Genomic DNA, 17430 nt, shown 5'->3' with positions numbered 1-17430 from the left:
TGCACTATAGCCTAGGTCTGGGGAGCCCTGGGCATGTTGCTCTTATGTCCCTCAGCTAGGTTTTTTCTTATTAGAGAAGTATCAGAGTAATACTGCATGTTCATCTGCCCAGTCAAGCATGCTATATACATCTTTTCCTAGTTTCACAAATGTGTCCATTGGTTCTGAAAAATAGAACTACAGACTATATATTACAATTCCAGGATTTCTGGAGGCAGTTGCTCACAATAAAAGAAAAATCAATCTTCTAATTATTTCTAATACTTCATCTACTTAATTCCCTGGGGGACAATAGCATAATTTGGAAGGGACAATGTATTTCCTGTGTGATCTTGGGCAAGTCTTGTGCCTTAGTTCCTCATCTATGAAAAAGATATTGCATCCGTCACTCACAGAATTGCTGCAAGGATGAAGTCATTAACATTTGTGAGGCTGAAATAATGTGGTCATGGGAGTTAACACCTAAATAGAAGAAAATATACATTTTATTATAATGATAATGATGTTTTTATTGATTTTATTGTAATGTAGTCTAGGGGTCCAGTTACAGTTCAGGGTCCCATTCTGATTGGCCCTATACAGTCTTTTAACAAGATGTATTGTAAATATCATTCCACATTTCTGAAGTCTTGTGTTTCAAAAAAACCCACTGGAGTTCATAAAAGATGGGAATAGGAGAGTGCTAATAGAATGTAAAAATGGAATGGATTTCTGAACATGGTAATAACTTTGTCAGCCACGGTTGCATATTTGATTTCTTGAATATTTTTAGAAATATTAATTTATTAAAATACTATTCCAGAAAGTATTTTATAATATAAAATAAAATATTTTGTAATTCTAGTAGTTTAAATCCAATCTATTGAGGTACCTAAAAATTAAGCCTTCTCCATACCAGATATTTTGAAAATGAAAAATATTGAGCAATTATGTATAAATAGTTAAGGTTGTTTAGTTATATCGAACGGCTGTACCTTGCCATAATCCTTTGTTTTGTGCCACAGAGCATAGATGTTTGAAAAGTAGGTCGCTGGTTCACTGAGAAGGCAGAGGGCAAAAGTCGACAAGTTTATCCAAAGGAGGAATGTGTTATCTGATTTTTCTAGTTTTACTCTTTCATCTTTAATGAAAGAGCACATTTTCTTTTTACAGAATTAGCACTTATAAAAGATACTACTATAACAGCACAAAATAGTAATGTAGCTTCATTTTCCATCTTTTGGGGGGGAAAAGCTTTTTAACACATGAAGGTATGCACTTGATTTACATTATTAAGATACTATATGTATACAGTGAATCTTAAGTTTATGATATTGCAAAACTGCAAAAAGGTATGTTTGTATTATAATAAAGAGCTTTTTTCTGTGTGGGAATTTTTCTTTGTGAGACTCCCCTTAGGTTTATGAAACCAGAAACATCGGAATACGTTTCCTCCCTCTTTGCATCTCTTTTAGAGCCAGTTACCATGGCAACATGTTAGACTGAAAGGTATGTGAGGACCCGGGAGGAAAGGAATGAGTTAGAACCAGCCAGGAGGTGGTGTGTGTCTTGAACGTCAGAATACCAGCCTTTTGATAGGATGATTTTGTTAACTCCCATCCAAGGCTCCTGTACAGAGCCTCTTTATTACAGCAGCTGCCAGGGCATCTGCTTTAGAAATCACTCTCCTATATCTTTTTTCTTTAATTTTCTTTTTTTCCTCCCTCTTATTTTGGCTCCTGCCTCTCATTGAAAATGTGCAGCTTATTTTCATCATTCTGTCAGTGTCTTTGCACTTCAGCGTTTTGCAAAGGCAGGGAGGCATGGTTGCGTTTCACTTGACCTCAGCACCACAGTGAAATCTCTTCTATATTGCTGAAGGATACTGACTATGCAGAAATTTATTGAAGCGGATTACTATGAACTAGACTGGTATTATGAAGAATGCACGGATGGTAATTCTGGTTTTGTAATCTGTTGATGCAGTATTTGTAGTTTGTAAGACCAGTGCATGGGTCCTATACCCATTTGAAAAGAAACTGAAGAAAAAGGCAGCGCCTTGGTGTAGCAGAGATGTCTGGCCTGTAACATCTCAGCATCTGTTGGAAGCATGCTCCAGGAGACTGCCGTAGGGCTTTCTCTTTTACAGTGGGAGCGGCAGATGTACGTAATCACTGTAACATCTCTTCCTGAGCTGGAGGAAATAAATGAGAAATGCTAAATGTACAAATATTAAGAACCATGCTAAAATTGTAATACCTTTGTTATAACGAATGTTACACTGAATTATATTGTATGTGCATATGTATGTAAGCATGCTTGTGCATTAGAGACATGGCAGAACCTTTGATATGTATGTTTGTTTGTATAACATAACATATTCTTTGTGTGGGTCTATTTCATAGACACACAAAATGTTCTGTATATATGTATAAAATCTCAGTTTCTTAGAGCTTTGGCAAAGTAGCTATTAGAGCTGCCAGATTATAAACTGTCAAGCAAGTGCCTCAGAGCTCTTTGTGAGATTTCTGCCATTTGTTAAGGTGGTGATTTCTTTCTCACAAGCTGAATGCGTTCATCAGTCTTGTGATAGAGGCTGCATGTGAAGGGAGGAGGAGAAGGAAAATCCAAAATTGTATTGCCTGCTTACTGGGAATTTTTAAACTCGCTTATCCACCCATGGCACTTAAGGTGGAACTCTTAAAACAAAATGCACTGTTCAGACTGTCTGTTAAGAACATGTACTATATTGGATTTTTTGGGGGAGTGAAGAAACCAAATCTCCAGGGCAAGAGTGTAAGGCAGTGGGGGAAGGACTATGTATTGGACCCCAAAAAGCTTCACAGTGTGTTTTGTGATAGCATCAGGGAGACTGGTAGAGGGCAAGGACAATGTTAAAATAATGATCTTTTGTTCCCTGAAATGTGATTGGCATTACGATAGCATATATGCATGCTTAATTTGATTTCCTGTGTTGTGTTGTATAAAGTGGCCCTAGTTTTACATGCTTGTCAGTTTAGAGAATTTATGTTTTTAATGAACATTTATCTTTGTGTTTAGTACGTGGGGTTATCTATCATGTTGGGGGGAGGTGGTTAGTAAAAAATTCACAGCTGACAATTATAAATGGAATACCAATGTTCAAAGAATTAGAATACAATAAAATGAATAAAATATGAAACTCTTATACAGGTTCTCACTAACCTAGTAGTAGTACTGAACTTGCAGAGTGGTTGGTTTCTTGAAATACTTGGTTGTATACAAGTAAAGTTTCTACACTGTATTATCCTATAATTTGCATTAAGAGATATTGGAAATGCTGGTTTCTAGAGCTTTCTAGTTGTTCAAGTGCAAGATAACACAGCTTTTACTGTACCGATTTGAGAAGTGTTATTTAAGTTGGACCATTTTTCAGTTGAATTGTGACTATTATGTAACTGTGTCCTCTAGTTATAAACTTAGCAAATGCTACATCTGATTAATCTGATTGATGTAACAAACGGATGAGTTGGCCCAGTTTAGGAAGCTTAAGAATTAGAGAAGTAAGAAAGCCATTGAAGACCGTGTTTTCTGTGGTAGATAGAAAAAGGCCTTGTTTGTTTGTGTGGAACAAAAGTGGTAAATGTATTCCATCATTCTTTTGTGGTTAATGTCAGTTATGTCAAAATTGCAGTGTATGGAATAATGTGGCATGAATATCATAGCTATGCAAGCTACTTAATAAGCAAGTGGTATGCTTAATTTTTGTGCAGACACAGACATATTTAGAAGATAGGCTCAGTGGGGTAACTATCACGTAGGCTCAGGTCTTACAAAGAGCAGCACCACACGGGGAAACACAGACTTTATTCAAGTCCCATGTGAGCACTGGGCTCCATCCGTTCATTCTTCCAAGATTTGAGCTTTTAATATGGAAAATAAGATGAGCTGATGGCCAAATTTTGTAGTCTTTTATCCCTTTTTTATAAATTAAAATAAATGAAGGTCACCAGGTTCCTTTGGCAATACTTAACAATGTCCTAGGTACAAGTAACCCATTATAACATTTTAAGGTAACCCTTCTATTTATGACAATTCCCACCCTTGCAATTATAATTCCCTGCCCCTTGGTTGGTTTTCAAATGCCTAGAATAATTTAAATGAATAATGATTTTTTAAAAGAAGAATATCAAGTACTAAAGCAGGAAAGAGCATTAACTAATACCTTTTTTGTCTTTCCATGTTCAGTAGCATAATCACGTTCTGCATTGACATGAGTATACTGACAAGATATTTTTACTGTCAAGCTGATCTAAAGCCAGACACGTACAAATTAGAAGGAAAGCACCAAACTTGTAATAGTGAGACGACTTCTTTCTGGAAGATGTTTTAGTCCAGTTCTAGAAGACTTTGTATTTGACAGACTATGGTGGACTTGACTTTTCTTCTTACTTGAAAGAAAATATAGTTGTGTATAGAAGGCTTCACATGTTAGCTGTTTTCTTACCACAGAGTTGCTAACTTATTTTATGGGAATAAGAAAATAGAAGTGTCCATTCTTGCCATCATATTGTCCCACTTTCTTGAGTCTTCTGCTCTGACTATTTAAAGTTATTTTTAACCATTACAAAAATCTTATAAATGGTGAAATGAATTGATACTTCCTGTATGTCTGTCAGAAAATGGGTTGAACTAACAATAAATGTGTACAAATCCATAGGGAAGCAATTATATAAGATTTTGGAGTGAGAGGAAGAAAACATTTAAAGGCACACCATCATTTCAAATCCAGTCATTAAACAAAATGTATTGTGTTGTTCCAAATGGTGCCCAGGTCCTTGAAATACGTGGTTGGTATCTCTGTTTTCGTACAAATCACATTTTACCATTTTTATAACATGCTGTTCTTTTCCCCTCTTGCTAGGTCTAAACACACATAGACAAAAGAGACTGACAAAAGGGGAGAATGACAGTAAAACTTAAATAAGAAGGGGACACTTTCTCTTTAAACCCTTTAATTTAGCAATCTTGGAAATTGTTTGTAAAAACAGTAGTTCAGCATGTGCAGACAGAAAGATGGTGCAGTGCTTCTGGAAAGTATCCATTTCCAATGGAGTGGGGCTGCAGGAATAGCAAGAGGGGAGGATTTGGGGACCAGAACCACTAAGTTGGTAGTGGTAGAAGGTGACTCTGTGGATCATGCTGGCTTCTCTGGGATCTGCTAGGCTTTTGAGACAGTGTTTCTTTAAGCATCGGGGGAACTCTGCCGGCTTTTCAGGTAATGAAAGGTGCAGATTATTTATCCCTTACATGAGATATGCTTTCTTCCAATAAGCAGAATGATTGTCTTTCATGATCCTTTGTATGGTTGGAGGTGCTGTCAGTCCTGTCTAACTGCCTTAAGGTACATCTACACATCTACGCAACTTCAATTATGTCAATTGTGTAGCTGAAATAGCTTAACTTGGTTTTAGGCACTGTCTACACAGCACAAAGTCTAAGGAAGAACACTCCTCCTTTGACTTCCTTTACTCCTTGTGAAATGAGGGTTACCATGAGTCAGAGTAAGAAGTTCTCCAGCTCAACATTATTTCTAAATAAAGGCTTCTAATGTTGATGCGCACTATTATTCCAAAATAATGCTGCTGTGTAGACGTACTCTCGTGTAGTGGTGACCTGTTAGGTCTTAATGGGTCTTGCAGGCTTTAGCTGTTTCTGTACTAGTAGAGGGGAACAGATTTTTTGGGGTTCCATTTTGATATGTGAATTTGCATCTGAAACGAAGTCACTTTTTTCCATTTAAAAAAAATGTGGGAGATGAATGACAAATATTTTTCGACATGTTTGGATATAGTGCCTTTAAAATCACTGTACAACAGGAAACTTGAATATTAAAAAAAATAGCCTAACACTTCTTAAATCACTTGGTCTTATTCTATGGATGGGGGATATTCTAATGTATGGTAAAATGTAGCTCAAGAGAAAGTTTACATAACTATTACCTAGTCCTGTACAAGTAAACCTATCCCCTCTTTTCCTCCATCCAAGATACTGAGTCCTAAATCATCTTTTAACATTTGTCAGGGTTTTCCTTGAACTATACTGTTAAGACTGCTTACTTTTTTTGTAGGCAATGCCCTAATATACTACATTGATGATATAAGAAAAATTTGCTCATCATTTCGTTGAGTATGTTTGAGTTCAGAAAATGCAGTCTGTACGCTTCTCACACCTCATCTGTTGTTAATCTCGATGGGCATAATACTGATAATCTGTTTGTGAAATATACTATTTCCTTTGAACACTTGCTGCAAGAAAACACCAAACAAATACGCCCTCAAACTTTTCACAGATAAGGTGGCCATCAAGGTGTACCTCAAGAATAGAGGTAGTTGTGACAGTGTAGGTGGCCCAAGGCAGGGAGGTGTGGGGGCTTCAGGACTCAAGGCTGGGGGTGAAGGAGCTCAGGATTGAGGGATGTGGGGAGTTTAGGAGTCAGGGCTGAGGGTGGAGGGGAGAGTGCATGGGTTGAGGGGGACATTTTGGGAAGGCGGAGGTGGGAAGTAGCAGCCACACATACTGAGTTGCTGCTGCTTTTCCTCTGACTCTGAGGGAGGGAGTGAGGGGAAATGCTGCATTCTTCCTCTGCCCTCCCCTCTTCAGCTGGTAGGAAAAGGAAGGTACAAGTTGAGCAGCTGCAGCCCTCCCTCACCCTCCCCAAACGGTCCTAGCTGGCTGCTTCTTGCGGGGCGTACTGACTTATTTTCACCTCTGGTATCAAGAAAAATAGAGTTCATAAAGGTGACCTATTTCATGTTAATAGAATACAGAGTAGCAAAAAACAGGACTGTCCTCTATAAAAGAGGATAAATGGCTACTCGAGTCACAGAATCCTGAAAGATTAGTAAATGGTTGGGATTTTGAAATCTCTTACATAACGACTTTTGGTAAGTATATTTTTGGTAACAGTGAGTAGGATTATACAATAAAATTGTACTTTCTCTTTACCACATCCTAAGCTCAAATCCTCCATAATTTCAGTCCAGTACCTTGGTTTACTGAAAAATACTGTAAACAAAAGACATATTGAGCTGTATTTTTAGAAATGCTTTCATTTTGAATCACGACTAGATGCTTGTATAATAGGTGGAAATGGGTTTCATCATGTAAGATCTCTTATTTAAATATTTCAGTGAGTGAGTACCAAGCATGCTTGAAATCCAGGGGATACTATTACACCTGTGGCTGATGTTGCAGAACTAGTATATGTACAGAGAAACCCTTTGCTCTTAAAGAGGATATTGCTAGGTCACTTGTAAACTGTTTCCTGTACTTCCAGACTGCCAACAGCCAGTGCTCCCAGTTCTAATCATTATAAGCATCATCTAGAACATTATATTCCCTTCTCTCTTAATTATAAAATAAACATTGTTCTAACCACAGCAACAAATATGGAACAAGACGCTGTTGGCAGAAATATTACACTGAAAACACTATAAATACTACATAACATAGTCTCTAGTCCAGACAGGTGGTCGTCTGGGTCGGTCTGACCGTCTCTCAAACCCCAGTTCCAGTGCAATGTCTTGTTGTGTTGCTGCTATGGTGAAGTCATACAACGCGGACTGGGTGTTGGCATCATCTCCTCTTGGTGCATAGGCAGGTGCAAGATAAGAATCCTTCCATACCCACCCATCAGAAAGTCGATAGGTGTAAGGTCCCTTCTTCTCTATCATTTTAAGAGGAGATGTGAATTTATGGTCCCCTTTGCATAAAATTCCAGGTTTTCTTGCTCTAACGAAGGAACCACACTCAAACTTCGGATCCTTAACACCCTGCCATTTGTCTGTGAAAGCCTTATACTTTGCTTGCTTCTGTTCAGCTGTTTTTCTCACATCATCCTCTTTTGATGCATCAAGTCTTGCCTTTAACAGTCCAGCAATGTTCAGTTTAGTATTCATCTGTTTTCCATGCAGTAACTCTGCAGATGATCATTGAATTGTGGCATGTCGTGTAGCCCTGTATGCTTGCAAGAAATCAGTAGTAAAGGTTATCCACGATCACCCTTCCAGTTTAGCCGTTTGCAAACTCTCTTTCAAACTTCTGTTAAACCTTTCGATTTCCCCATTGGTTTGAGGGTAATACAGGGCTGATCTTCTATGTAAAATGTTCCTCTCTGCTAGAAAAGTTTCAAATTCCAGGGAAGTAAATTGACTGCCATTATCTGAAACCAGTTCTTTGGGGTTACCTTCTCTGCTAAAAACTGTAGAGAGGAACTTAATTGCTGTAGCAGAAGAGATTTGCCATGTAAACGCTACCTCAGGCCATTTACTGAAATAGTCTATTAAAGTGATTGCATAATGACAGTCAATTGGAGCAGTATCAAAGGGTCCTACAATGTCAATCGCAACTTTTTTCCATGCAGAATCAGGAAGAGGAACAGGCTGTAATGGTGGGGTACATGTCACTGCTGTCTTATGCATTTGGCAAGTGACACAGGATTTTATGATTGCTTCAGTTTGGGAGTCCATCCCTGGCCACCAATACAGATCCCGTCGTCATTTGGTTGTGACAATTCCTTGATGAGTATCATGTGCCAGGTGAATGAGTTTTGACTGTAATTCTTCTGGCACAAGTAGCCAGTGTGTACCTCATAGCTCGCAGCCATCAAGCAAAGAAAGTTCATCCCTAACTCTAAAATAAGGCAACAAAACTAGGTCAAGGTTTTTAGGGTTACTGGACCATCTCTTTGTCAGAAATTCCTGTAGCTTTTGTTGAATTGAACATGCTGAACAAGCAGCTTGGAATTGCTGTCTTATAACTGCATTAAGAGTGCTTGTAATAAGTGCAACTACTTCATCCTCATCCTCAGGTGGACCATCTGGTGAAGACAAAGGCAAGCGAGAAAGGCAATCAGCTACCACATTTTGGTTTCCAGGCATATATTCCAGTTCATAATTGAAAGAGAGTAGTCTTGCAGACCATCGAGCAATACGATTTCCTGCTCTTCCCCGTCCTATTGTGGATAGCAATGTTGTCAAAGGGGTGTGGTCTGTGCACAACTTGAACATGTGGCCCCACAGGTAAATTCTCCATTTTTCAGTAGCCCAGACACAGGCAAGTGCTTCTTTTTCGACTGTAGACTATTTTCTCTCAGCATCACTCAGTGTCCTTGAAGCAAATGCAACAGTCTTCCTCTCTGTGTTGCCCGCATCAAGTTGTGTTAGGACAGGCCCAAGTCCGTAATCAGAAGCATCAGTAGTCATGATTGTGGGCAATGCAGGACTGAATAATGCAAGTACTGGACTATGTACAATCAAGTCTTTCACAGTTTCCAAACTAGCTTGTGCATCCATTGTCCACACCAAGGTTGAACTTCTCCATAGTAATTCTTGAAACGGTTCAATGACAGAAGCATAATTGGGAATGAATTTTCCATACCAGGAGATAAGACCCAAGAAGGAACGTAAGGTTTGCAAATCTGTTGGAGGAGGAGCATTTGAAATTGCTAGAATATGATCTGGATCAGGTTTTAGTCCAGCCAGTGAAATTGTATGCCCCAGAAAGGAGAGTTCTGTTTGTCTAAATTTGTATTTAAACATATTGAGCTTGAGGCCTGCTGTGCTGATGCAGTTTAGTACAGACTGCAGGTTATAGTCATGCTCCTCAGAAGTGTTTCCAAACACGATACTATCATCCAAATAGCACGGAACTCTATGTTGATTCTTCAGAATCAATGACATCATTTTTGGAAGGCACTTGGGGCAGATGCAAGATCGTATGGAACACGTTTAAAATGAAGTAGTCCCTCGTGTAATAAATGCTGTGAGGTCTCTGCTATCTTCATGCAACATAACCTGTGGTATGCGCTCTGCAAATCAAGAGTAGAAAACATCTTTGCTCCAGGGATTTCTGCAAATGCTACTTCTGTGTGAGGAAGAGGGTGGCTGTCAATCACAATAGATTTATTTGGCTCCCTTAAGTCCACACACAGGCGAATGCCTCCATCCTTCTTCTGTGTCACTACTATAGGTGAAACCCATTCCGAGGAGTCAGTCTCTTCAATAATGTCCTTTTGAACAAGTTTAAGTTCCTCTGAAACAGCTTCCCTAACTGAAAATGGTAAGCGCCATAAATTCTGTCGTACAGGCATCACATTATGTCACATTTTAACTTTATGCACAAACCCATAAGCACAGCCAAGTTTCTCCTCAACCTGGTCTTGGGTCCCAGCTGAAACTGGTGTGTGTACTGCAAGAGTGCTTTGCTGAGGAAGATCAATTCGTCCATTAACTACCTTGAGGTTTAAAGCAATCAATAAATCTCTGCCAAGGATAGAAGTGCCTTTGTAGACCATGTAGAACTCTGCAGTTACACAGCAATCACCAAAAGTCACTATTGCTGGCAGGCAGCCATGTACTAGAATTTGGTTTTTCAAATAGCACACCAAGTGAAGTTTGGGTTCAGTAAGAGGCACATCTTTAAAGTAATGCAAATAGATGGAATCAGGTAGTATAGATACTGCTGAACCAGTGTCCAACATTAGCTGAATAGGATGTGATTTGCCTGAAGATGTGGCAGAAACTTTTACAGTGCACCTTATCTGTTCTGGACTATGTGCAGTAGTGATTTTGTCCAAACTCAGCACAGTAAGGTCTGGTGTTATAACTGCATGCACCTGTTGATTGGACTGGCTACTGCAGCATACCTTAGCAAAATGCCCAATCTTTTTGCAGTGATTGCACTGAGCTTCTTTTGCAGGACATCTTGTGTAGCTTGCAAGGTATAATGGGGATCCACAGCAAAAGCATGCTTTTGCTGTACTTTGAATTTGCTGATTCTGTGGTTTTTCATTAGCTTTCCCCTTGTAATTGTTTGCAGCGATAGTGGACTTTTCTGCAAAGAAGTCACAGCCTGGACTGGGCCTCCTGTATCCATGCTCATTATTTTGGCTTCTGCTATAGCTGACTCAATCTGGGTAGCAATGGTTTTGCTTTTTCCAGTGTAAGTTGTGGTCCTAGAAGTAAGCGTTCTCTTACACGAAGCATGTTTCTCCTTCGAGTGGTCCCCGTGGGTGCTCCACTCTGGGTGCTGGTGCATCCTCGCGCCGGTGACCAGAGACTTTTCTAGCAGTTTCTGCCGTGCCGCGCAGGTGCCGTGGCGCTCTCTAGTGTCGTTGTAATTATTGGGTGCGTGCATGGCACGGCTCTTCAGTTCCTTCTCTACTGTCCTCAGCAGCAGATGGAGCCGATTGTTCTCATTTCTGTGAAAAAAAGTTAAATTCCCAGTTTTAACCCTCACTTTCCTCACCTTCCAAGTTTTTTAGCCCTATTCTCCTCCCCTGCCAAGTTTAAAAAATATATATTCTCGTTGGGGCTCGCCGCTTTTCCCCAACTCCCAACAGCCAGTGCTCCCAGTTCTAATCATTACAAGCAGCATCTAAAACATCATGAAGTGTTTGTAATGACTTTGATACTTTGGTCACTGGTTGCATTTGAAGTCCTCTCCTTCAACCTTGCCTGTAAGTATGTGTTCAGACACTACGTCTACCTTTCATAGATCCTGTCGTTGCATTATAGGCAGCAAGCACATGTGCCTTTGCTGGCCAATGTTAGTGTGTGGAACATGCTTGACATCTTCACTTCTTTCAGTCCCGTCTTCCCTCTATAAACACATCTCTCATTCTTCCAGTGCAAATACCCTATGCCTGTTGATAATGATTAAAGCAGCATAGCACTCAAAATGAGGTGGCAGCGTTAGAGTGCAATATATTCCTTTACCCCCTTATTAATTTGGAACATCAACATTATGTCCTGCTTTCCATGATCTATATTGTGCTGTTTAAAATTCTTGCTCTTCGGATCCCTTACTTTTGTAGAATTAACATGTGACTCAAAGTAAACAAGCCAACTCCTATGCATGTCCACCTGTTTGTTTTCAAAATGACACATGAAGTTGAGCAGGCATGGTATTTTTTCCTGCTTACAACAAGGTTGCAGGTATGATGGTAGAAGCTGAAATATGAGACAAATGTTAGGGTAGGTTGATGTTGGATTTTCTCCCCTGTACCTTTAACAGATTCACTTTTATTTTCTTATTTTTTGGAAGAGTATTAATACTTTGACTGTTTTTAAAAACATCTCTACCTAGCGATAAAAATTAAAATCTGTCTATGGTAAACTTAATATATTCTGGTGTGGTAGTACCAGCAAATATTTCAAATATGTGGGTGCAACTCCCTTTCATAGAGCTCCTGCAAAGAGCTCCTGCAAATATCCAAACCTCTGCTAAAGAATCAGAACTTGAGGGTTCAGCTTGCAAGCCTAGTATGTATGAAACAGTAACTGAACTCAGTGGGCGTTATGGATACAAATTGGGATTTCAGGATGGGGCTCCTGCTGCATATGCATACGCTCCATCAATATATCTGTTTCAATGAACAAAAGCCAAAATAAATTATTTGTCTGCTACAAACTAGATTAACTGAGAAGAATATTACACATAGGCTTGGAATGCTTGACTTCTAGCTGTGTCCTGAAAACACTAGTAAGCACTGCTTCCAGTCTGTGAATAGTTCACTTGAAATGAAAGGAGATATTGTAATAGCAATAAACATGACAACAGTCTTGCCAACTTCATGAATTTTATTGCAAGTCTCAAGGTATTTGATGGCTTTTGTTAAAGCCCCAGCTACCAGAAGTAAATTGTGTAAGAATCCCAGCTTTCATTTGGGAGGGGAAAAAAATCTAGTCTTCATGTTTGTTGAGATAAGCTTGAACATGTGAAGAAAGTGTGCCCTTGACATTCAGAAACCAGAAGGCAAATAAAACAAACCTAAAAACTTATTTAGAAAATTCTCACCATTTTGGGGACAATCACAATTTTTTGGGAACCTGACTTGTAATTTTTGAATGCTTACTATCCCAGTACTGCTATGTACAATAGTAAGTTTTGCAGAATTGGGATTTGATAAATGGCAATAGGCGAGTCTGTCCTTCACCCAAAAACTAGCAATATTTTTCAATTTTAACTTGTATATACTTTTTAATAAACTTTGAAAAAAGAGATTAAAACCTGTAATACAGGGCATTGCATGTGCAGATAACCAGTGCATTCCCCTCTGTTCTGCTTGGCAAGGTATGCCATCATTATAAAATAATTATGAAAATGTGTATTACTGAATCTGTTATGAATATTATGAAGTCATGTACATTTGAATTAATGAATTTTGAAATTTCCTGATGGTCAAAAATCTGAGGATAAGAATGAGAACTACAACTCAATATTAACAGTCAAAATTAAATGAATCCTTCCTTCATTACCCAGTTATACAATATGTAGGGTAGTTCCTTTGAAAGAATTACACCATTAATTAAACAAAAGTAGTTGATGTTTATTATTTAATAGTCAAATTGATTTGTGGCCCAGAACTAAGTGTCAGTTTTCTCAACTGTAAAATAATAGGAGTTGAGGGTGTCCAGCCATTTACAAGATGAGGCTATAAGTGATGATAAACTAATTGTTAATATTAATATTTTAGAAAAAGAGAAATTGCTGTTCTGTGGAAATCAAATACAGTAGCTATTTTTTTTCTTATCCAGTTGTATTCATATGCCTGGATAGGAGGAGCAGGATGGTTTCCAAAAAGGTGGGGGGTTTGTCATTCTTTTAAAAAAGTTCAATAATATTAGTATTTACCTGCATACATTGAAAGTCTCTGTAAGGGCAAAATATAAAGGCTCCGTCACATTTTTTTTTTCCGCCGGGTTATTTTCCTACTACATTGACATGAAGGCTGTTGTTACTACATTTGTTAATACAATATGATTTTTTTAAAAATAAAATGAATTGGTCTGTAGATATGGTTAGTGGAGAAGCAACAAGCAACTTCTTAAAGTATAGCTTTTTAAAAAAGAGCTTGCTAATTTGTTCTTTTCTGATATAAAAATGTTGGTGAAACAAAGCACAAAGAATTATTTGACTCTTCTTTTTATCAGTTGTCTGATACCTGGGGACAGATAGCATTGATTAGTCCAGTTTTCAATTCCATGCCCTTCAGAATTCCTATGGATATCCATGAGATACCAGTGCTCAAGCAGTGTAGGATTAAACAATGTTAATAGAATAATATGAGTGGTGCTTGTTTGGTTCCTAAATATAACCCATAGCAGTGTACAGAAAAATACATTTTAAATTGTAATGAAACCAATGTTTTAAATTTTCAAGAGCTCACAGAATTTTGTGTGTGTGTGTGTGTGTAAAAGTTTTTCCTGCCAAAGTGACAGGATGATGTCGAGAGAGTCTGTTGACACTCATAGCAACGCAAAAGTGGCCAGAGAGTGGGGGGTAGGCAAGTGTAGTGAGCAGAGGGTGTAGCCTGCTAGTAGAATAGAATAATAGAATTGGAAGGAACCTTGAGACGTCATTAAATCTAGTCCTCTGCACTCGTGGCAAGACCAGACATCATCAAGACCATCCCTGAAAGATGTTTGTCTAGTCTGCTCTTAAAAATTACTCATGATGGAGATTCCACAAGCTCTGTGGGCAATTTATTACAGTGGTTAACCAACCTGACAGGAAGTTTTTCCTGATGTCTAACCTAAGCCTCCATTGCTGCAATTTAAGCCCATTGCTTCTTGTCTTATCATCAAAGCCTAAGGAAAATAATTTTTCTTTCTCCTTTCTTGTAATACCTTCTAGGTACTTGAAAGCTCTTCTTTTGTCCCTGCTCCGTCTTCTCTTTTCCATTCTAAGCAAACCCAATTCTTTCAGTTACGTTTTCTAGTCTTTTAAATGTTTTTGTTGATCTTCTCTGGACTTTTTCCAGTATGTCCGCATCTTTCTTGAAATGTGGCACCAAGAACTGAACACAGTACTCTAGCTGAGTCCTAATTGGCTCTTACAACATTCTGATACCTGTTGAGACTCTCTAGTCCAGCACTATCTGTGCTCCAGCAAAGAAGTTGTAGGACCAGCGAGTCCCAATGGAGGGCCAGCAGCAGGGCAGTGGAGCTGGGAAACCTGGTGTGTGGCTGCTTGATGAGGTCCAGAGCCGCGCCAGCTGCCCGGCAGGCCCTGGAGCCAAGCTGCGACAGCAGGGCCTGCATCAGGCTGGGCTGGGGGAAGGAGGGAGGTTGGCTGTGGCAATGGGGCCAGAAAGTCCCTCCCCTGTTCTGGCAAATTCCCTTGTCTGGGATCCATGAAGTCCAACCTGTAATACACCCCAGAATGATGATTGCTTAATTTGCAGCAGTGTTGACTCACATTTATCCTGTAGTCCCCTATGACTCCTTGGTCCCTTTCCACAGTACTCCTTCCTAGGCAACTGTTTGTTCCTTCCTAAGTGGAGTACTTTGCATTGTTCCCTGTTGAATTTCAACCTATTTACATCTAATTATTTCTCCAGTTTGTCCAGATCATTTTAAATTGTAATGCAGTCCTCTGAAATACTTGCAACCCCTCCCAGGGTGGTATCATCCATAAACTTTATAAGTGTGCTCCTTATGCCATCTTGTAAGTCATTAATGAAGATATTGAACAAAAGTGAGCCTAGAACTGACTCGAGGTACCCCACTCATTATGCCTTTCCAGTATGACTGTGAACCATTGATAACTACTTTCTGGGAATGGTTATCTAACTAGTTATGATGCACAGCCTTATTGTAGCTCCATCAAGAGAGTATTTCCCCCAGTTCAATGAGAAGTTCATGCAAGACTGAATCAAAGTCTAGATATATCACATCTACGGCTTCCCCTTATCCACAAGGCTTGTTACCTGTCAGAGAAAGGTATCAAATATGAGAGGACTTGTTCTTGACAAATCTTTTCTGATCTGGGGGTGAATGAAGATGCTGTCATATGCATATGCTATCATCTCAAGCACTCATTGCTTTACTGCCACAATGTGTAACAACTTCTCCATTGATTAGGCTGAGTAGTCACCTACCTGAGTAGGGTGGGGCAAGGTGTGAGTGATACTTTCTGTAATTAGTATGCAATATCATCCTGCTATTAAGCAATAAGGGAGAGAATTAAGAAAGCACTAAATACCATTTGTGAAAGATTAGAAAAGAAAGTTAAACAGTATGCAGACTGTGTTTTGAGATGCTGGCAGACCACATGGCAGTTCATGCCAAGCCCCATGTCTCACTGAACACTGACGGAATGCATATCTGAATACTAGTCTGACTCACCTGTGTGTTAGCATTGTTAAAACAGATGTTAAGCTTATAGGAATTTGTATAGTGTTTGGAGTTTATGAAATGCTTGTGAGTTGTTGCACGCATTAATCTCACATCTGTATCCCATGTTATAAGGTAATATTTAAGTGTTTTGTTTTGTAACTTGAAACACCCACAATCAAGAAAGAAGCATTATCAAGTGTGAAGTACTGGTTTTCCACAAGAGGTGTTGTCATCTGCCCAGCAAAAGACGACCTACAGATAAGGCTAAAATTCTATCATAGAGGTAACAGAATTCATGACTCCCATGACCTCCTTGACTATTACTACTTCAGCCCCAGGGAGCGGAGTTGGGAATGTCAGCTGCTGGGGGTTCTGGAGCTCTGAATTTCTGTATGGGGAACCTACAGCTCTAGGGAACTGCCTGCTGCGGGAGGGGACTCCACAGCTCTGAATTGCCATGGGGAGGACCCTGCAACTCCAAGCTGCAGGCAGCTAGGGCATCCTGGAGCTCCCTGCTGATGCCAGAGGGATTCCAGAGCTCCCAGCCACATCTGGTCCTGGACGGCTCCCTTACTTTCAGCATCAAGGCTCGACTCAGCTCCATTTTTGCCACAATTATTTTGGTAAAAGTCAGGGATAGGTCATGTAGCTCTGTAAATTTTATTAATTTCCTTTGACGTGTCCATGACTTTTACTAAAAATAACTGACACAAAATCTTAACCTGACCTCTAGACACCAGATGAACCATTGTGGAACATCAGTGGACAAAAAAAAAAACATTGTTGATTCTACTGCCTCTGCCTCAGGATGAGGGGACATGCACAGACCCTCATCCCATCCCATTTTGAAATATAGGGAAAGGGAACAAAAATCCCAGACTAGACTGAACTGTCACTATGTGGCGTGGAATTTGAAGAAGCCAGTATTTCGAAGCTTAAGCAAGGGGGGTCCCTGAGTTGTTTAGCATCGGTTAGACCAAAAGAACAGAGAGAACTTGCAGCTTTTGTTAGCTTTGAAACCTGAGATTGTAACTCCATTGTGTGTGTATTTACATGCTTTAACCTTGAAAATAACAATTACTTCCTTTTCCGAGTTAATACATCTTTAGTTAGTTTATAATAGGATTAACTAAAAGCATTGGCTTTGTTGTGTTATCTAAGAAACAACAGACCTGGGATAAGTGATAGATCCTGTGTGTGTGTGTGTGTGAGAGAGAGAGAGAGAGAGAAACAAGCTACAGTGCTCGAGAGGACTGTCTGTGACTCCATGTTAATGCTGTTACAGTGC

The 17430-nt window shown here is 39.4% G+C and overlaps 1 protein-coding gene across 4 annotated transcripts in view; it reads left to right on the top strand.

The window, feature by feature from the left end:
• The window catches only part of TRAK1 (trafficking kinesin protein 1), a 123827-nt gene that overhangs the window by 32991 nt on the left and 73406 nt on the right, over positions 1-17430 (top strand). Inside the window, exon 1 of one of the 4 annotated variants that reach the window (XM_014577914.4) lies at positions 1366-1934. The exons of the other annotated variants lie outside the window; for them this stretch is intronic. Within the exon in view, the coding sequence (XP_014433400.3) occupies positions 1871-1934 (64 nt within the window). The 5' untranslated portion in view covers positions 1366-1870. Of the gene's footprint in view, positions 1-1365; positions 1935-17430 lie in introns of those variants that run through there. 4 annotated transcript variants of the gene reach the window in all.

Source organism: Pelodiscus sinensis, chromosome 2 (genome assembly GCF_052426305.1).
Source record: "Pelodiscus sinensis isolate ZL-2025 chromosome 2, ASM5242630v1, whole genome shotgun sequence".
Classification (NCBI taxonomy): Eukaryota; Metazoa; Chordata; order Testudines; family Trionychidae; genus Pelodiscus; species Pelodiscus sinensis.
Note: the sequence above shows the minus strand (reverse complement) of the source record. Positions and strands in the feature narration are given on the sequence as shown.